Raw genomic sequence first — 22,562 nt, 5'->3', positions numbered from 1 at the left:
AAATGCAAACAGTTAAAAAATCGATTTAGGATTTCCGCGGTTTTTTTGTCAAATTTTTGAAGGTTTCTGCAGGGAGGGTCGGATTTATTGCCAATTTGCAAGGTTTTTGCGCAATCATACTAAATAGATTTAAACGTAAATGAGCGCCATGAATCATGCACCTCCTATTATCTCAATAAAGATATAATCAGACCTGTCATGCAAATATTTTGTATTTTGCAGAAATAGCCTGTAATTGAAGATTTACAAAAATGCAAAATCCTGCATTAGATAAATAACTGCAAAGACCCTGACATTATACCCGGTTTTCCTGGTTCGCGACTTAAAGATTGTGCACGTTTGAAGCAAAATCGTTTCATCAGCTTACCGAAGAAAAAGAAAATTCAAGCAAACTTCGTCTGAAGAGAAACCAAATATTCAGCTCAGCCCAATTGGGAAAGTGCCATAACACTATCACAAGATTTATAAAACCATTGTTAAATCCAAGGCGATCCGACTTTCTTCGCTCCAATCGCATAGGTGAAGGTTCAAATCGCGAAGAAATCGCTCGAAATGGTCGATGGTACTACCGATCTTGTAATTTCTAATTTCTATTTAAAATTATGCCTCTCTTCGGCTTCCCAGCTCGGCCATAACCGGGTTTCGGGGTCAGTTTCACTTTTCAATTTCAGCCGGCCCAAAGAAAGACACAAATCTTCCATTTTATAGATGGCAACGTGGATAATCTGTATCGTTCTCAGTGAAAGTAAAATTTCTTCGAATATGGCGAGAGAAACGGTCTGCTAGTTCGATCGGATAGTTTGCTGCGCTCATTGCTTTATTACTTCAATGAGGAAGACCAAGACAAATCAGTCTCTAATTTCACATATTTGTAGCAGATAAATTTCACTTTTTCTGAAATGTCTTATATGCGACTCAAGAGAGCAAATGGACAGGGTTTTGTAATGTCTGCTTGGCCTTTTGAGTGTTCGAAACGCCCATCCACGACGATATTGATAGATTTGACAATATTAAATTATATTTACACGGAGCAAATTGTAAAACATGTACGAACTGATACCTTTTATGCAGGGCCAAGCTAGTTTCAAATACCTGACAATAGGCAAAGTTGGCTTAGCCATGACAAAGTCAGGAACGTAAAGAGGTGTGGCATTTACCTTTTATTGCCTAATAAATTTCACTGGCAATGTAACAATGACTGTTTGAACATGTAAAGTAAGTGTGTAACTGTTTGAGACAACTGATCCTGGAATAACAACTTAAACTGAAACCAAACCGCAAGCACAATCTTTCCCAGAAGGCGAATTAAGTGAAAAAGATAAAAGTTAATAAAAACTAATAATGAAGCAATAATGGCTAGGAAATGCTATCCTAGCTGCATCTCTGGTAATGACTATTGATATAACAAAATGGAAATAATTCATAGTTGACTCGAAACCAGCGCGAAATTGCTTTTGCAATCGAGGGATCTTGTAATTAATCATCGAAATAATAATTCGAATTATGTATAGGGCTGTAGCTCTGGAAACATAATGGAATTCTGGAAGAACGCATACGTGTAGATGTACTTTCTCATTTTAATTATTCAATGGCATTTCCGTTAGTTCAATTTTTAGTCAATACTGTAAGAAGAGGACAAGAACCAGTCAATGGCACTCGAATATAGCCTGGGTCTTAAATAAAATTAGGTCGTACTGCATCTCTCTTTGATCAGTAGAATCCCATCTAACTTACGGCAATTTTAACAAAAAAATTATATTATTCGCCTTCGTCTTTAATTCGAATTGCGTTCTTTCAAAAGCGTGTCCGAAGTTACATCGGTAAAATACTGCGATGCTAAAAACGTCTGGTATAAACGAAAAAATCGCTTCGCAGATAGTCATGCAACTATCGTGGTGTATTCGAAACACCCTGAAAGGTTAATTGAATTAATTTGATTATTTCCATACTCAAGAACTAAAAATGTCGCCAACGCTATTAATGCAAAGTGAAAATATATTTTTTTATTTACGAAATTAGAAAACCAACAAACCCCAAACTCTTATGGATTATGTACAGTTACTCTACTAAAACGCTTAAATTTGTACATAACTTTGCTCCGTATTTATGCATTTATTATTCTCATTCTGAATAATGTTGTTTGAACACAAAACAGTGCTAAGGCAAGCACATTTTTGAAAGATAAAACACACATAAAACCCTAAACTACAGTGCAGATGAAGCCGGAATCTGAACTTTTCCAAGTTTAACTCGTTTTTAGGGCCGAAATAAACTAGTAGCCTTTCTCTCGTAACCCACAACATTTTCGATTGTCATCGCTTCCAAAGAAGAAAACGAAATATTCTGACCTAGAAAACCGCCAGCCAAAAACATCTGGAACAAGGACGCAAAAATCCTGAAGAAATTAAGAAAGTTTCTCGCATTGGTCCGAATCTCTACCTAAAACGAGAGCGTCGTGGGCTCGCCGAAAGCTGATTTTTAGGCCCATTTTCCTCGAGAAAGTACAACAATGGTGGCTTTCACTTTCCCTCAGTGTTGCGATGTGTGTTTTGGGGTCAGCTGACCTCCATCGAGCCATGACTCTCTCTTTCAACCAAGCGGTTCCGTTCGTGGGTACACCTACTCGTTCACTGACCCGAAGACAAAGATGGACGCGCTTGGTGCCATCGAACGGAACAAGACAGCGCACCGTCCTGAACAAACCGGAGTGGCGACAGTCGTTATGAATACAATGCAAGAAGATTTGATTAGACAATTGATCATTTCCGGTCTATTCGCGATGAAGCGTTATTATAAAAAATAATCCAAACTTCCCCGCGCGGTCGGCTTTTCGCATCATGCTTAGGACAGCTAAACATCAGCCCAATTGTTTCACCAAGACGAAAACGAGCTCGTTACGAGCTTGGAGAGGATTTTCAACGCAGAACAGCTAACTGAAGCTAGGAGGACGTCCCTTTAAATTTTAAGCGTTATCCATGCCCTAATTCGTACTTAACAAATTGCAATGTTAGTCATGAAACACCCAGCACAGATTGCTTTGGATTAGTCAGATGAATGTAGATATTACGACATTCCGCTAAATGCGCGCAAGTTAAGACATTTTAGGAATGTGCAGATAATAAGAGTATTTTGTTTTTGTCGGATCTGTACTTTGGACACCCTTGACCTCTTGCTTGCTACTGGCGGTATCGTTGTCTCATAGTGATGTTCAAAAAACTAAATATATTTGGTTCTTCATTCGACTCGGACACCAGCCGGGGATGCCGGAAGGCGGTTCGTCCTCAGACATCAGAAGCTCCACATTACCTGCTTCAACCCGCATAGAGCATAAATGCCATTCCTTCGATTAATGTTACTTGAACGTTTGCGTTTCGCTCTGTAAGGTGCCATTAAGATTAAGTTGTGCTCCCGGCACGAAATAAGTTATTTTTAAAACAGTCGGGTCGCTCTTGAACTCAAACCAACCTTGAACTTTTAATTTGTCCGTCATTACGGTTAAATTTGAACGCAAACACCCATTGTGATAAGGCGATTGCCGCTTATTATTTGTGTCGACGCCATTGTATGGCGACCGTTACACGAATAAATCGACTTCCTAATAAAGCTTCGAAAAATTCGTGTTATTTTCTTCCCTATATAATAAGCATTTCTAAGTATCCTCTAGTATCTGCACCGCCCGATTGCTGCTTCAAAATATCACAAGCTATTTGAGCTCATTCTCATCCTCTATGGAGAAAGAGTTTGGCTTATGCAAGTTGCTGTAAATAGACAATAGGCAGCTATCAGTCCAATTAGATCGTTGCAACCAACAAAGAGTTATTATGAATAATAACCAGGAAACTCATTCGCATTAATCCGCTGAACATAATTTATCGAAGCTGGGAGAGTCGAGAGTGGAATTCGTGACATCCATAACGGGCCAAGGGTGTATATTTCTAATGGTAGATCGCGTGCATTGCCTCGAAATGTCAAGAGCATCTAATGTGTCCGCGATTAAATAAACATGGGTTTTGTCTGATTGCAATAATCAGAAGGCCTGCATATTTTGCGCACGATAAACTGGCTCAAATAAGTGCATTGATTGACTTAATAACAAATACGTAAACTTAGGCCAACAAGGTGAAAGATAATCGATGTAAACGAGCTAAAAAGATTTATTGTGTCTTATTGTTTGCAGCTTCTGCGTGGCAAAGGACACCATTGTTGCTGTGGGAATTGCAATTTGCGGATAAATTTATCATTATTTTTGTTTCCTTTTTGCGAACAAAGCTCTATCAAAACCAACGGTTCGTAACAATAATATGGTACCAGCAGGAAGTGAAAAGTAAAAGCAAATCTAGCAGGGATGGAGGTCGGAGGTAACGGAAGGTCGACGACGCCTTCGCCGTGGTTCGAGATTTAATATGCACAGCAAGGTGATTCCACCTTTCACCTAACACAGGAAGAAGGCGGGTATTTAACCTACAGGTCCTCAAGAGTCTAATTGGAACATTATGCAATTTTCGACCAGAAGAATCTACGCCCCTCAAGCACATTCTATTAAAATAATACTGTGTCTGAATAATTTCGTCGAACAGTTATTCACCTGGCCTTCCTCCTGAACTTCTACTAATTTTGTTAACAAAGAGATCTCTTCCTACTGGCTTAAGGTCGAGCTCGCATGACGGCCACTCGACTAAGTCATTCAAGTCATTCCATTGATCACACTTCACGGTCGCGCATAGTTTACTAAAAATGCGCTTGCTATGGCCTGTTCACCTTGCCCGGTACTGATTTATCAGAATGGTGATAATCGTGTTGATTTGTTTGTCAAGTCTTCTAAAATAATCTTCATTCACCTATAGCATTCAATATGGAAAATTCGCCATAAATACCTAGTAATTAGTAAGTTACTGTTAAAAATGAAAACGCTTTTAAATGTACATTCAACATCATCGATCGAATTCTACCAATAGTTTGGCTTTAGAAAGTGCAATACACAAAAGACCAAGTGATACGAAGTTCTGACTAGTGTGGAACAGTGAACTTGACTTAATTTTATGCGAAAAAGATTAAATTAAGTGATTTTTTATTCTATTCGCTCTGACGCCCTAAGTTCGATTAGAAAAAATATCCGTTTATAAAATTGTCTCCCAATTGAACTGACTGGTTCTGTTACCTCAATTCTCTAAAAAGTTACCTTCAAATATTTAAATAGTCTTAAGTGTTTATTATCAATTATAATCAAGCATTAAAAAACGCATAAAATTGCAATCAAAAACATTAAGAAAATACTGCACGATTATCTTCCACCCATAAAGCCAAGCAACCAAAATTTTACATAACAATTAAAGCAAAGTTATTCGAAATAGGAAGAGGAAGGTCGGAATAATTTGAAAAAAAGCAAGGTTGAGTTTAAGTTCAAGAACGCACGGAACCGTAAAACGACACAAACTTGGGATCAAACCGAATTTAGAAGCGAGAAAATTCAAATCAACTTGCGCCGCTCAAGGCAATTTATACAGGGTGTTTCTTAATTCTATCCGCTTCCTATCCATCGAGTCATTTTACTAGGACATGGTCATATGTATCTAGAAAATACAGACGAAGACATAAAATAAACAAAACTTTATTTATAGGAATATTTGGTACTAATATAAATTCAGTCCATTTATTTTATTTACGTAATTTTCTGTTAAACCTGCTACCCGCACCTCCCAGTCTATAAGCTTCAATCGCCACTTATTAACTTCGTGCACTTTCTTTTACTTTTACTCTCTAATTCAAATGAAATTTCTACCTGTCTTGCAATGCAACATGAAAAATAACAAATTTATTTATCGCGTGTTCCACTTTTTCGACAACTCGCTTTAATTAATCGCTTCGCTTGGATTTACTTGATCTTGTTAGCGAATCGGACACCATTCGCGTGACTGGAATGGACAAGAATAAGAGGCATGATGAGTACAAAAGATTTACATGTTTTTAAATCATTATATATTTCCTCGCCGCTCACTGCTTTTTATTGAAAGCTGCTTGACTTTTTATTCATGTTTTCATAACTTTGTTTTGCACCTTTCTCATACTGACGTCCCGAAAACCGCTTTAAGAAACTGAAATTTTTACTTATATGAATAAGCTACTTTATTGATCGTATTATGCTAAGATTACAATAAATCTAGATTGCCACAGTCATCAAAATTGAATTTAAATATTGTATATTTAAACACCTAAATATTGGAAAATGTACTTTTACTTAATCGTTGTAATCGTGTGGCACGCAGGTCGCTCTAACAGCAGCCACATGCGCATTTTCTCCTTGAAACAATCGATTCCATTGAAATCACAAAATAAAAGAAATCGGCTTACAGGAATTTATAGGGCTTTATTATTAGACCAATTACTGTGGCAGCCGCTGTTAAATAATTCATAATTTCGTTATGTCAAGGCCCCAAAGAGAGCGTCGGTGGCATTTCGCTCATTGACCATCATTTGAGCGATTTAAATGTTATTTCCGCGATTTGCCGATATTATTCTAATCCTCAAACTAATGCCCGTTGGCCACCTTTGAGGCGATCGTTTAATATGCAGAAATGCAACAATTACATACATAAACACCGTTTTTTTCGCTGCATTGCAAAGACCTTGTTAATTTTTTTCTGATGAATGTATTAACGCTCTCCAGTAAAAAGGGGTTTTAAACTCTCGTTAAAAAATAACGTTTTGTCTGATGCAGTTTTCAAACAGTTGCACCATCAAATCGCGTAGAGTGAAAGGAACGAATGTCACAGATTCTAGCTGGAGGATACAGGTGCCAGTTAGTTGTTCAGCAACAGAAACGACCAATAGAAAAGCAAAATAATCGTCAATCTGATCTACGATGATCAAAAGCAAAATGAAGAATTTAATTAATGACTAGCAGGGTTATAGTAACTTTAAAATATCAGCTTTTACAGGTTTTTCGGTAACCTTTATATAAAAAAAATATCATGGAAGGTGGAAGGATATTTTCGCTTCTTTTCGCAATCATCGAGTTGTATAAGTGATCATGGTACTTATTCTATTAACCGTTTTTTCTAGACGTGATATGGCGCTTTCCGCTAAGAATATTCCCAGCAAGGTCGATAGTTTTTCTTTTATGCAAATCCTTCTTTATGTGTGGTAGAAAAAAAGTCGCCAAGGATATCCCAGAGTAACAGGCCGAGCACAATTACGCATTGAAACAATGAACTTACGTCTACTATTGCTCCATCCATCTTCAGAAGCTTGCTGCGTTTTCCGGCTTTCCAAAGTCCAACAAAAAGCTATTGTATCGAATATTTCATAAAAAAGTGTTTGTGGCTTAGACGAGGCGTGTGTAAAGCTATGTTCGAGGAATTTGATGAGAGTAAAGAAGAAGCAATGAAGATGAGGAACTGCCAATAATGCCTTGAAAAGCTTGCGTATAAGAATTTTCCCGATGAATGGAAAATGTATAGAAATTTTGATTTATATAAGTTCTTGATAGCAATGCAACAGATGCTTCCAGTATTTTAGATTTTACCCTTGGTCGAATTTATCGACCTTCCAAGCGCAAATAATTATTTTTTTTACTGATGACAATTCTGCCCCAAATAATTCCACAAATGTCTCAAATCCAATCGATTTCGACACTTTCGCAACATAAAACGCTTTCTCACAAAATACTACTGTCGCTTATCTTCGGTCGAGAACTCTCTCCAAAAGTAAATGTCTCGCTGGCTTAATTGACCCACATATTACCCCAACACAATCTTGATTTTTTTATTGTGGTATTTAGCGTTACTAAAGCGACTAAATATGCATTTGGTAAAAATCCTGTCGAGTTCATAGACCTACTTTCCGCCGTACTATCACTTTCTATATGGTTCTAGTCTAGGAGCTAGCGATCAATATATCATAAGGACTAAGAATATATTGAATATTACAGTTTCTGTATTTTTTTATTTGCCTGTTAGCTTCAGATTCCATATCGGTTGCCTTTATATTTTTGCAAATATCCGTGTTTAGTAGAAGAATATATTGTAATGACCATTGCACAATATTGATACACTTTCTGGAGACATTTTATTAGTGTTCCTTGAATACATTTTGTAGGCCAGGGATTTCATGACTTCCTCATCAGTGAAACTCCTTGTTATTAGAGCTGCACAACCTTGTCCTTTCCTCTGGTAATACGCTTCCCTCTAGCCTTCCAACAGTTACACAATAAATGTAACAATATCCGCATGCTTTTGCATTTTAACGGTCATTTATGTGTTTATTTTCACTCGATTATTGTATTTATTCATTTTGTGTCCTCGGCAGTGTACATAAATAAATATCTGCATTTATTAACAGAAGAATGGCATGTAATTTGTAAAACACTCTCCTGATGTGTGTAACATTTACCTCGACTTCAAAGCATAACAGCAACTTTGCAGGCAAAACAGCGTTAGAATCTGTACCGGTCTGAACGCCAGGCAGTTATAGCTGATGGAAATTGAGAGGCATTGATACTCAATCGACTGTGCTCCCTAATTGGTCGGCAGCCGCCCTGACAATGTCGTTCCGACCCTGAGCGTGCAGCTGCAGCTAGATAGAATGCAGCTGAGGTCAAGGTCGCTTCCTCTCCAGCTTCCCCCCGCGAAAAGGCCGCCCATCGATTGGACGGGGGTAGGGTATAACCGACTAACGTCATTGCCAAGGACCGCGGGTCATGGAAAGGTCGTGCGCCAAGTTTCGGAAAAGTACAAGAGAAACTGTTGCCACATTGTGTCATGCAGCTGCAAGAGCAGACAGTATGTCCATCCGGACGACCCGTTCCATGGTTAAGATCCCGATTCGAATGGTGTAAGCCGGCAACGTGGGGGGCTGTTGACAGGGAAGCAAATTGACACTGAGTCGATGCGTCCAGGAACGCGTTCCCATTGGACGCGCTATTTGGTTTCTACAGCTCGATGCAGCAAGCTAAAATGTGGATGGAAAAAACTCAATTGCTCCATCTGTAACGAACACCAACTAATAACAAACTTAGATTTAACACTGACATGTTTTTTCAACGACTTTTTTCTCGCGTCCTCTGATAAACATATACTCCTAAAGTAATCAGAAAACTGTCTTCCACTTGTGGTGTGTACAGATGACAAAAATATCTTCTTCAATGATCCTTCTGGAATGTTAATAGCCAATCAAGCACACATTTCCATTTACATGTTTAAGTGGGTGTTGTGACACATCTCTAGGTTCCAGTCGCTATAAGTCGTGGAAATTACACTATTTTAATAAATTAATTGCCATGTCTGACTTCATTCCGTTTTGTGCAGTTTTGAACTGCGTGCAGCTCCATATCGGATGCATTCAAATCGAGATTACCGTCAGAAAAGTGTCTTTGCACTTTAAGTCATTGCCCCAACAAAATGTTGGCCTTCGCTACTCCAGATTTTTATACGTTTTCAACATATCAGCGTTTTGTTCATTCCTAATGCTATTGTGCCTTTAGTAAAACCTGTGGGTCATGCGATGGCCATGAGGCCTTGACGTCATTAGGTTATCTAGAATGTAACCCACGCGGTTTGACTAAAACGGAATGCAGGAGGACCTGCTATGGCTGCAGCAAGCCGAATCAAAACTGTTTTGCCCAAGAGTTATTTTCATTTATATGATCAAAGACTCTAATCTGGAAACACTGAAATCTGCTAGGTACTTACTACGCCTCTACAACGATCATGAAGGAGTTTCTGAAAAAAGTGGAAAGGCTTGTTGTTCTGCTTGCATTGAGTACGAATTTGGAGTTAAAAATGGATGTTCTTCTTTGCCTCTTTGTATCAGTTGACTCCCGCCATAGTCACTGGAGTTAGAGCTCGAACAGCCATTTCATCACTATGTGATGGCTTGTTTAAAGACTTCATCATATTCCCGATAGTTCATTTCGTCATCAATATGGTATGTCCAGTATTTTCCCCGGAAATGGCAACAATGCAATTCTTCGCTTATGCGACTTATTTGGCAACACCGGGATGAACGGATGAGATCCGAAATTGTAGGCAAATGTGAAGAGTAACCTCTCAAAGTCTGAGATCAAATTAGGGTCTGTGTTGTTCAGACATTTTGGATTGCTTCAACATTAAACTATGATTAAATTGCTGGCCGAAGCCGGTATAACAGGCCGAAGTTTGCCCGTTATTCACGGTCGCCGGCAGCAACCTTGACCTTGCTCCGCCTGGCGGAGCTGCATCGATTTACCCGCTGGGTGACCCCAGATCGTTCTGGCCCAGTTTTGTCACGAACTCACTTGTTACTGCACAAACCGACAGCCCTCACATCAAACTCTTTGATTTTTTAAATGTCTTCTTATTTTTTTACTCCAAAACAAAATTAAACTTTTTTTATATTGATTCTCCGTAGCTCCAAGTCCTTTGGTAGTTGGTTGCGATGGAAAGTAGGTACTGTAGACTTGGCTTTTTCATTGGCAATTGCTATAATATTATGTATGTTGTGTTGGTGCGAGATTGTCCGAGACCCGGTGAAAACATTATCTTATCGTGGCTGGCACTGCGAATGTTAATGCCAAGGTCGCTTCTCGGCGGCAGGCAATTATAACTTTATTAATAAACCCGAGAATTTGTAACTTTATTAGAGGGGAAAGGACGTGCTCGACCGTTCTGAGGTCGCATTCCATTCCCATAGAGGAGAAACGGTACTTCAAGTTTCCAAGTTCAGCTCCCCATTTTAAAGAACCACGACCTTTCAGGTCACCGCCTAGCTACCCCCTGCACATAACCTTATTCCACGTGTTTGGAAAGTGCCGCCATCCTGCCGCCCCGCAGCCTCGAGAGTATCGACGTTCACAACCCGGCGTAATAAACTCAAGGCTCGCCCTTGAACGATAACGGAGAAATTTATGGATAATAACGATAAACAAGGATGTTAGGAGCGGCGCAGCTTAACTTATAATACGAATGAGTAGCTCGCATTACCAAAAATTGGAGATATGACTGGAATTTCAGTGATTAAATGTGACACATCTGTTGAGCAACTTATAGACATTTCCTAAACCTACTTGACTGGGACAGATTACTGATTCTTAACTAAATTCTTTATAATGTGCTGTTATACTTGACCTATGGCGAAAGATTAAGCTACCTATACCTACTTTTGATGATTTCCTACACGCCACCAGATCTGACGGAAACCGTATTTTATTCAAGGATGACATTCATTTAACTTGAACGTGTCCCTCCTCTATAGATTAACGAATGTTTAAATCAATTCAAAGCGGTTAAAACTTGAGAAAATTTCCGCTTGCATATTGACTGTTCTGCAGTGTGTTTACCCCGATTATCTAGTTTCCAATTGAATATAAACAATAGGACATAATTATTGTTGTTATTGATACGAATGGAGTATCGGCTTTAAAAACACCAATCTAAAAATCTTTATCAAATTGACATTGGAATGACGTGGGTACAAAGGCGAATAACAAATAGCTAGTCGGCAACGGTTAGGTTCAAGGGCGAAACGTAGAATCCTCTCCGACAATAATCGGTTTCATGGTCAAACTGATAAAAATGGATAATTAGCTAATCATCGTCGTTTATTCAAATTATTTCGTACGGGGATTTGTTACGGCCAACTAAAATCGACCGTCGTTGACACCAAGGTTGATAATTAATTGGGCACTGAGTCGCATATTTTGCAACTCAGTGACATCCGACAGATAATTCTTATTTATATGATACCTAGGTAGTACCATATGAATGTTTCGCAAACATCCTCCTCTTGAATGTGTGAGGTTCACTCGTAATTATCCTTTAAGAGCGAAATAGTCCCTACTCCGGCATAACAAACTGAAGACTGAAGGATCTGAGATGACTTGCAGAAACTCGCTTACTGATACAAATGACCTCTGATTCTGCTAAGCAAATAATTGAATGATACTGGGGTTTCGAGGGTAAACGGATTATTATATCAAAAAAATCCTCCGAATCGCGTTATCATTGCGAAAAATATAGAACCCAACTAAACTGATCAGTAAAATTTCCTTCTTCAAATCTCTAAGCTACTTCAAGCTCGGTCTATCGACACCTTGCGTCTAGTGTTTTCCGTCCTTTCACCCACACGGAAAAACATGTCTCAAGACCTATCCCTATTGATTTTTTCCGTGGTTTTTCACATGCGGTATCAACATAAGGTTAATCATCAGATTTTCCAATAGCTTAAAAATAGCGACCAAAAATATGCACACCAAGGTCGCCATAAACAAAGGTTAAGCAGAGGTTACTAAATATATCAATTCGAATTATTACGTATGATCACGAGAACAACACCTGTTTTTGATATTTGCGCTATTACTACGTATCAGCAAAGTTGCGGCTTTCCTAAAAGCAACTAAATCTTATTCCGATAAAGTCTGAGTTGATGGCCTTCAACACGGTTTAGGAATTTCAAAACTTGAAACTTAATCAATACTGGGGCTTAACAATGGGTGTTTCTTTGATCATCATTGGTTATTGTTAAAATGGGGCATTTCCGTCACGACCCACACACTACTAAAAATTGAACAAATCGCCAGACGTATGGACTATGGACTGAATTTGAGTTAACCTGTTCATCCTTGATTGTTCTTCAGAAAATTGCTGGCACCACTCCATACACCTAGTATATAGATGTAGGTGCAGGTTAAAAAAGCGCTTCTCCTACCCCGGAATTTAAATGGACATTTTTCGTGCAGAAATGGAACTTTGCTGCCCCACAAAATAATAACAGTCCTTATCCAGAAAACGCAATCATGTGATTTTGCAGGCGTTCTTTTTCGCCATCATGAAAGTTGGACTCCAACCAAAATAACCCAAGGTCAACATTAACAAGGTCAGCGTAACGGCCGCAACGAGTGGGCGCGAGTCAGGGCCGCCTTCCCACCCTGCCCCTTTTCCAACAACTAGTCAACCTGTCGCACCCAGGATAGAAATAACACCATAGTTTTATAGGCCAATTGCCAAGCGCCTCAATCAATTAAATTGTGTTTGCGAAGAGAATTGAAAGTTTTCGTTTCGACCAGAAACTTTTTTAAGTCCATTAAATAATAAAGTTCAGTTTCAATTAAATTTTTATTTTAAAATAATATTTTGGAATGTTGTTGAATGTAAATTAATTTCAGATTCAGTAATACAAGTGGGTTGTAAAACAGTTACGCAATAATGGTCGACATTATGGAGAATGCGAAATAAATGTGACGTCTTCAACTATAAGTTGGCGTCAACAACGATTTTCCCACAGTTCAAGAACAACTTCCGAACTAGTTCAGAACTGATGTAAGCAAGTGCAGATTTTCAGATATGCTAACATTTAATGTGCAGCAAAATTTTCATGTTAAACCCATCTGACGAGATCTAATAGGCTCGATACCGGTTCTGTCGGGGCTTGAGATTAGCACATTAGAATGAGAACTATTTTTATGTGTAAGTGGCCGAAATATGGTTCTAGAACAGATTTATGGGATGAGTTGGAACACGAACGGGTCGCATCATCTCAGTAAATTTTACCCGTTTTCAAATTATTCTTTCATTTTTATCTTTCATGTTATTCATTCTGTAGGAGAAAGGGAAAAAGAAAATGTTGAAATTGTCACTGGATTCTAACATCGAATAGTCACTCTTGTCGCTCATTTCGCTGTTCTGCGCTCTGTTCCATAGAATAAGACTTAGATGTTTATTCCTCAGAATGAAAATTGCAGTGACATCAAATAATAACAAATTTCATATGGATTCGATCATAAAATCTTCACAAATATCTTGTCAGGCGTCAGATCGTGAAATAAACATAATTTGGAAGTGTTTTTTGGGGTTTTAATTAGTTTACATTAATATTTAATCTGTTTCTGGTATAGAACACGTTTATTTTTGAAGAGCAACGTCAAATTTTCGCTTTTAGAAGCAATGCTGGATCAACAGACTTGGAAATTAGTTTAAAAGGAGATTTGCAGTGATAACTATTGATTTTGACAAATTGACAATTGACAAATTGACAAAGCTCAGTGAATATTGATAGATCAGACTACATGACAATTTGAAAAACGTTTTTAATTGTAGGAATACGTTTCCTAGCACGCCTCAAACTTATATTTTTAAGCAAATTCGACTTGACAGATTTGTAACGTCCACGCCTAAATGTTCCTAGAAGAAGTACCTCTTCTAGCAAGGATGTTCCTAAGAAGGTGGACAACCTTCCTAGGAATCTTACACTTGTGACAAGTAACATTTATACGTAGTTTCTTCTAATTATCTGTTGTTTGAACCACTAGTTGACATTTTTGGGCCACAGATACATGATATATTCTTAATGTTTTCGGTGTAGAATAGGCTGTTGAAGTACCGCAGACTACTAGACTCAGTGAGCAGCTTAATCTAAGCACATTTTTTTTCCAGAAACACATATTTCTTTGCTTTAAAGTATGCTGTTATAGTTATGATCAAATCCAGAACCAAACAGTTATGCATAAAAGCGACTGTTTTAGTAAAATACCGAATGAAAACAATCGGGATAATTTGGCGAAGACACGCTTTTCATAATGGCAACTAAATAGTGAATTATACAATTACACCTTGTTGTGAACATCTTTTGCCTGAAATCACCGAAGAGAAATTTAGATAAACAGTCAATTCCGATCTGAATCATTTACATGATTAATTAAAGCTTTGCGGACACGCTTTCCGAAGACAAATAGTACAGAAAATGGCGGCAGCAACGGCCACATCATTACTCAAAATAGACAACAATTAATCACCTTCAGTCAGAGTTAATCAATCATAGGAAACTTTAAAACTCACCTCAAAAGATGCTGAAATGCCTCGCAAACATTTTCCCATATACTGAAACACACATCAACATAACTTCCGTAAATTTCAACCGAAAGACTAGATCGTAATGCGAACCAAACTCAACGTTTGCATGGCGGATGAGAAATGCCTGGAAGAAATGGTGCATCACGAATATGGATTGACAATCCATATAAATACAAGTTTGCAGGAATCTGCAACGGCGGAAAGTTTAAATGTGCATGAGATTGAAAGTTGAGCCTACCAAAAAATTGTCCAAACGAGGTTTAGGAAATTAAATTAAAACTAACTTCGATATTTTACTCATTATTTTCTTATGTAATAAAAAATGCTGTAATCTTATCGACTGTAATATGAAAATTGGCTAGTTTTAGAAAAATTTTCTCTGAATTGCAATATCTTTTTATTTCTGAACATTTTCAGCTGCTTAAAGCGGTAAATTTGTATTTCCATCTCATTTGTTGATTTACGCAAGTTTCTACGAAATGTTAATAACCGAAACCTCATTTACAGATACGAATAAAATACATCGTTGCCAAATTTATGACACAGTTTTTTGCGGATATATCCGTGTTTTGCGAGATTTATGGTTTTTCATAAATTTTGCCCTATTGCCTAAATACCACCACACAACATGACGGAATCACTATGTACATTTCCTTGTATATTTTTTGTGGATTGCGATGTTGTCAAATTACGCCATAAACAAATTAGGTAGTGCTGAAAATCAGCTCGTTTCGATAATGATTTGTTGAAAGTAAATGTAAGTTTAAGCAACCAATATTACAAAAAAGATATAATAATTATTTGAAAGCAGCCAACTAACTTTTTATGTCTAAAGGCTTATCCACATACCACTCTCTACTTGTCTTTATCTATACTACTCTTATTAAGTGACTCACGACCACGAGCATGTTTTTCATCCTTGTCATGCAAAAATTTTTCTTTTGTATGTCGTTTTATATGTGTTTTATGGTTGGAAGCAAATATCCAGATAATCACAGAACAATCCCCCCTAAGGGGATTTTCATCCCATTTGTGCAGATAATCTCATGCTTAGCCATCACAGAAGAGGTGTTCTGCACAGATCACAGAGTACAGTTCTGTTCAGTAACCACTGTAATCTGTGGTGTTCTGTGATGATTGGCTGCCATACGTCAGATTAATGTTGTTGTTTAATATACGACACAAACACAGCCAATCAAACGTCAGTGTGCCACACGGTTACCACCCACTCATGGATCCATGGACCCAGAATTTTGATTTGTTTTAAAAATATTTGGCATGCGATGGTGCGCTAGTTATTAAAATTTCGCAATAACAAAAGTTCTTAAATCGACCTAAATACCCGTACAAATTCAATATCGTGTCGTGTTCGAAATGTCGTCGGACAAACCATATTAAAACAAAGCAAATTTATCGTGTTTTGTGTTCTATTCCTAGTTCTTTAAACTGATGTCCACAGGAGCCCTACTGTTGAATTCATCAGCCCGACCTGAAGATCCGGATTTACTTTTAAAGCAGTTATTGGACTACGTGCAACGCTGCCAACGAAGGCAAGTAGGAGCTCGAGTTGTAATGTTTAGACCAAACTATTGTTATTATGTTCTTTTACCTTTCACTAGAACTTTACTTATCATAATTCCGGAAAACTAAGGTCTTCTTTTCCGTGATTTTTAGTCGAGCTATTTGCGGTGTTAATATTGCCAATTGCTAGACTATAAAAACAGATAATGAGGACACCAGTGTCAGGTGAAGTTACTGCTAAAAATCAGCTACATTCGAAATAATCAAAATATTACGCAAAACATGATGGTGTAGTATGATTTTTCGTACAAACATCTAGGCTTTGTTTATCATGCCATTGTTATTGCTTAGGTTCTCACCACTGCGTCTAATTTTTACATATTTTTGCAATTCTTTCCAATACTGTCATTAAAATCGCCGGTATGAATATTGTTCCTTTTACTTCCCTCATTGCCGCTGTTAACAACTCTTCTTAATATCTTTTTTTTCATTTCAAGCACTGTGATCTCTCTCAACTTGTTTCAAACTTTTTGTTCTTTGCAGTTTGTACAATTTTAAGTCCCCGTCAGTATGATTCCATCTGAACACAAATATATTATTACTTTTTGAAGTATTATCAAAGCTATATTGCCTTTCTTTATGGCACCTGGCTTAAATTTGTCTTTCTTCTTATGTTAAGTAAATCATACAATCAATCTCGTTATTTCACTCTGTTAACTTGGGTGAACTTTTATGCATTTCTTTCCTCTCATTTTATTTAGTTCTCTTCATTCTATGTATTTGGTTTGTCTCGTTTTTGTACGTCCCTCAATTTCTACAGTCAAATTAGCTGAGTTTGATTCAATTTCTGTTATTTGATCTTTTATTGCTTTAATGTCTTCTGAATCTATATGTTTCTCTTGAATTACTACATTGTTTTGCATTCGTAATTCCCTTCCTCATATTTATATTTTTTTGTTTCAGTACTTCCCTCAACCTAGTCGACCTTTTCAATTAGGCTGTAAAATACCCCGAACCTTATCTATATTGTTACCTTAATATTTCTTATCTGGACTACGTGTTCCGAGCCTGAAAACTTCAAAATTCCATAGCTGATACATTAAATCTTGTTTTACGTCTGTCCACATGCCCTAAATCCTTATACATATATCATGATATTATATCATAATTAGTATAGATATTATATCATAATCGTAGTAACATTACATCTGAAGCTGTGGTAAAACGTCTTACGGTGGCCGCGGCTTAATTTAAAAATAAAACTATTGATCTAGAATTTTTTTCATTGGTACATTTGTACCATTGAAAAGGTCACAATGCTATTAAATACTCTTCTGATTAATTTGGAAATAAACTCTTTAACGACTTTGAATACTGCCAATTGAAAAATTGTAAATTGAATGAATACAATATGAAAACTGCACATGAACTCAATGAATACGATTCTTATCAAAACCATCTTGAATCTCTTGTGAAAGTTGGAACTTTCTAAAGCATTTAGTTAACTGTTTCTTTAAGTTTAAGTTCACACGGTGGTGCAAATGGACATAATGGTGGTTAATTGGGCAACTCAAACCTTCGTTTATGTATAGATGTACATTCGCAACATCTTCTAGATGAATATTACAGGTTAAGGCATATATTAGATTAGGAAGTACCTTAGTTAATCTATGGGAAGTACTAGTTAGTGTAAATGCATTGAAAATATTCATTAAGAACCATCCAATAAATAATTGGGACATTTGAAAAGTAAAATTTCTAACGCAAAACCACATTCCAATATAAGAATAAAAAATAAGAATATGTTTTGATATATTGGAGAATGTACGATTTAAGCAGAATTTCCACTTTTGCATGAAGCTAAATGCACATTGTCACAATGAAGCTTATTTGGTTTTCTAATGAATTCGTTTTTCTGCTCATCGCTTAAATTATTTCAAATTTTAGAAAACTGTTAAGTGTAATTTTCTTTATAAATCATGTTGTCAATGTTCCATTAATACTAGAATCCGTTTAGTACAAAAAATTTCAAAGGTATTGAACGCCTGAAAATGTATATGAAACAAAAACTATTGCCGATATTGGATGTAAGACATGCAAAGACAAGATCTCTTCTTCCAACTCTAAGTTGTGGTGAGAATTTTCTTCTAAATCTATCAGCATAGTCATAGACAGTTCCTACTTATCGCAAAAAATCGAAATTTCCATCGCACGGACAACCTTGATTGACGTAATTTACTTTCGCTCTATTGTAAGCAACAGCATGCAAGTGGTTTCAACTTCATTCATCTACAGGAATGTTATGAAATCAAATTAAAAACCCGTCTTTTGTTATTAGATATGGCGGAAAAAACGAGCTAGCAACCGAGTTTGATTCATGTGTGGCAGGGCTTTGCTTGTGCCTTGAAGGCGTTTTCCTTCACGGCTTGAGAACCAAATCATTTTCCAGCCAAAACCAGGTTAATTCAGCTCTGAAGCAGGTATCTGATATTGTTGCTCAAAGTTTACATATCCGCCAAGAAAGCATAGGTAAGCACTAAAACATTAATCTAGGATTAACGAGAGAAACCTTTATCTTGTGTTTAGCAAAAATCATGTTAAAATCTCTGCTCTAATGCTCTAATTTCAAGCTTATTTAATTAATTGAATCCAAGTATAAAAACCGGAAAATTCTGTCTCACTGTTTGAAATAATGTTTCCTATCCTAGCATTTTGGACTTTTGTGGAGAACCACCTCACAAACCATGAAAACGAGCGGTTCAATATTCTGAAGAATATTTGGACTGATATCGGCAAGTGCAAGGCTTGGGTTCGATCTGCCTTAAATGAGAAGTCCCTAGAAAGGTGGGTTGGGGCTGCATGATTGACTAAATTAACATCACAGAATTATGCTAGAACCGCGTTTTACATAAAAGATTCTATAGTTCCGGCTAGTTCGTATTTTAACTAAAACACCCCAGAATTACGCATTCTCGTTATACCATTCTTAGATCTTAACAAACATCTTGCGATCTCCGATGATGACTTTTCAAAGCCACATTTCGCTCTAGGTATTTCCACATAGTTCTAAGCGACAAACTCATCCTTAAAGAACATTATGAGTCTTGGGCTCTGCTTCGCGATGAAGACAGAAACAGCATGCTGCCGAACATGGCGGCAGGTAAGTTCTTTTTTACTGAAGTTAACCAGAGCAACCACCAATTGTTTTAGGGCTCGGCTCTATATTGTTTGCAATAAGCATTGATAAAGTCGAGTTCAACACTTCAATCGTACCCAGGCCCATGCTGGTCGGACATCGAGAAGAGCCTGTGATTAAGGTTCCAATTCCAGGTATTTTCGAGTTTTTTTTCGCAAACTGTTTGTTACGGCTCTATGTTCCAGGTAATAAAGACCGAAAAGACAATAAAAGCAGACGTAAAGTGGCTAGACAGATCATATCATTCGACGAAGACGACAGCATGTTGTCTACCAGCGTTCCGTCGATTTCTAGCAGCAGCACGTGCTCAGACAGTAGTAGTATAGGCAAGCAGCGATTGGTTGAAGATTCGGACAGTAAAAAGACTATGGACAATAAACATGCTGCAACGAATAGTATTCCTAGTGCCAAAGATGCGGAAAAGCCGAAAACAGGCAGACAGTTGTCAATAGAAAACAGTGGCTCAAGAGAAAAGTTTTCTTCAAATGTTCCGGGAAGTTTGACGCCAATTAACCAGAACAGTATTGGGGAGTTAACTCCGGTTTCTGTAGAGAGGATTCGGGGTAAGCCTGAGATGCTTTTAATTATCCAAGAAGTCCTCCAAGTAGATTTCAGATCTTAGGGAATCTCCTGACACATCGGATGATATTTTGGAAGTACCAACCGATATTTCCGCCGTGTTAACTGTGGTCGAGAATAGGAATCAAGAAGAGATTAAAAGAAGGTAATTATTTCGTGAAAACAGAACATTTGTTTGAGTATAGCAAAACGCGCATGTTATTTTGATACAATTTGAACATTCCTAGTTTCAAAACGGTTATGAATATTTGACTCGTTAATGTTTTCGTTAACGTTTAATGTTGTACAGGAAGCACGAAACTTTGAAATGAGATCACTTGAAGACCAGCAATTTTATGCGCGCGAATAATTAAAGATCCCTTGGTGTTTCGTTTTAAAAGGACTTTCCGGATTTTTCTCTGGAAATGTTGTGCCGGTGGGAAAAATATTTCGAATATAGCAACATTTCCGTTTTAACCGCATTTCAATATTAAAGTACCTATGGACCGTTTTAGAGCTTATATGAACTTAATTATTCTGTATTCTTGTTCATTCTTCTGTGTAATTCTTTCAATGCTAAATGCGGCATGTTTAATGCATTTTTCTTTCTGTTCTTCATTTGTTCGTAGGGCCACGGAACAATTTTCGATTCTCACACGGATTCATGACTGGTCACCAATATGTATGCGGGAACGAAAATATATAAAAATGGCTTATTTTACTATACCATTCCGAGACCCCGATCACGCGTTTGTATAGGGAATGGACATTTTTGGCGGATACGGAGTACAGCAGCAAAGTCTATCGGTTCAGAAAAAACTTATTTATATCCTCCCTTTGGAATCTAATTGGAAGTTAAAATATTTAATTTGGCTCATTTTCAGAGATGATCGCATAGTGCGCTTATCCAAGGAAAACGAGGCCTTAAAGAATCAACTTACTAAGTATATGAGCGCGATTCAGATGTTGAAACGCGACGACCAAGGCATGCATCAGCAATTGGACGGGATTGAAGCCGAATCTCCGCCCGATTACAAAGATGAGGCTAAAATGTACGAGCAGAAGCTCATACAGGTATTGAAATAGATCCGGTGTTAGAGCAAAGTAATCGCAAACCTGACACTTTTAGGTGGCTGAAATGCATGCCGAGTTGATGGATTTCAACGTAATGCTACAGAAAACCTTGCTCCAGAAAGACACCGTTTTGGATCGCCTTAAAAGGGAATTTGAGGCACTTAGAGGTCCCATGTCGGTGGATGAGTTAGAATACGATGCAGAACCCGGCTGTGTCAATGTATGGATTCCTTCGGCATTTTTAACAGGTAAATTACAAAAACTCACAATTCTGGACTTTCCGCAGATGACTAACCGGTTCAGCCTTATCTTTCTTATAATGTAAACTGTTGTCATCTACATAACTTGTTTTTTAAAGGTTCGGGTTCTAATTCCCATCACGTGTACCAAATATTCTTAAGAGTAGGCAACGACGAATGGAACATCTACCGAAGATACGCTCAATTTCACGCTTTGCATTCCGACTTGAAAAAGTTGGATCCTGCAGTAAGCACGTTCGATTTTCCACCGAAAAAAAGCATAGGAAAAAAGGTATGCTCTCAACTTCTATGTTCCTAAGAGTAATTGGAGTGTTTCAGGAGAGTTCGTTGGTAGAAGAGCGCCGCAAGCGGTTGCAAATGTATCTGCGTAGAGTAATCGCCCATTGGCCCGAATTAACCCACTGTAGTAATCGCTTTTTGTTGGAACAACACTTGGCGTTTTTTAAGTGAGTTTTTGGTTAAATGTAGTTTTCTTAAGCGCAAAAATATTAAATGGTTCCAGGGATCAGCAAGAAGATGAAATTAAAAGAAACTTGCTTTCTTCTAGAAGTGTTGGCAATTCGAGCAACTACTCAGGCTTATAAGTACATGTTTTCGTTGTTTCGACCAATGAGCCAACAGTACTTCAGTACTAACGATTCCGCGGTAAAATAAATGTATTAGTTGTATTTTATAATACGTTTTCAGAGATAAAATCTGCTTCTATACCAATATGCTTAATAACTTATTTTCAATTTTGTAACATTTTCCTTCTGATGAAACTAGGCAATTTTATTATTTTATGAGCAAGTCCTTTGACGTAGTACAATGGCCTTTTAGGTGAATTTTGTTATTAGTTTTAATGGTATTTCGTTTTAAATACCCTAGAAGACCCGCTGATAACTAACTATTCTTGATTACTTAATATAATTCTTCCTTAATTGAAAAGTGACTTTGCATACCAGTTTTACAATACTTATTATTGTTATTATTAATGTTTCTGTTATTATGTACCATGTTCAATTTATAAACCTATATATTTAATAGTTGATACTGGCAGAAAAACATTTATTGTAAATTGAAATATAAAATTAGTTTTTTAAAGTTGTTTTTTATTTTCAACTCGAAGCAGCAGCCGCAAATAAGCCCAGTTGA

The 22,562-nt window shown here is 37.3% G+C and overlaps 1 protein-coding gene and 1 long non-coding RNA gene across 2 annotated transcripts; one reads left to right on the top strand and one right to left on the bottom strand.

Annotated features, from left to right (window-relative positions):
- Positions 1-7,921: 7,921 nt before the first annotated feature.
- On the bottom strand, positions 7,922-11,150 carry LOC125505684. The gene is made up of 2 exons (XR_007282334.1): positions 9,027-11,150; positions 7,922-8,946 (listed from the first exon to the last, which is right to left on the bottom strand). It is a non-coding gene; the product is annotated as an uncharacterized LOC125505684 (long non-coding RNA).
- Positions 11,151-15,965: 4,815 nt separating this feature from the next.
- Positions 15,966-22,511, top strand: LOC109539634 (sorting nexin-29). Its single transcript, XM_019907509.2, has 12 exons — positions 15,966-16,369; positions 18,679-18,869; positions 19,049-19,184; positions 19,391-19,500; positions 19,551-19,670; positions 19,722-20,099; positions 20,152-20,260; positions 20,979-21,168; positions 21,224-21,416; positions 21,527-21,699; positions 21,747-21,874; positions 21,931-22,511. The coding sequence occupies exons 1-12, from the start codon at positions 16,269-16,271 to the stop codon at positions 22,010-22,012; spliced, it is 1,911 nt and encodes a 636-aa protein (XP_019763068.1). The 5' UTR covers positions 15,966-16,268; the 3' UTR covers positions 22,013-22,511.
- Positions 22,512-22,562: the final 51 nt, after the last annotated feature.

This window comes from Dendroctonus ponderosae, unplaced genomic scaffold (genome assembly GCF_020466585.1).
Source record: "Dendroctonus ponderosae isolate FM_Combo_2020 unplaced genomic scaffold, Dpon_F_20191213v2 Dpon_F_20191213_90, whole genome shotgun sequence".
In the NCBI taxonomy this organism is placed as follows: Eukaryota; Metazoa; Arthropoda; class Insecta; order Coleoptera; family Curculionidae; genus Dendroctonus; species Dendroctonus ponderosae.
The sequence above is the reverse complement of the archived record's forward strand: the minus strand, read 5'-3'. Positions and strand labels throughout refer to the sequence as shown.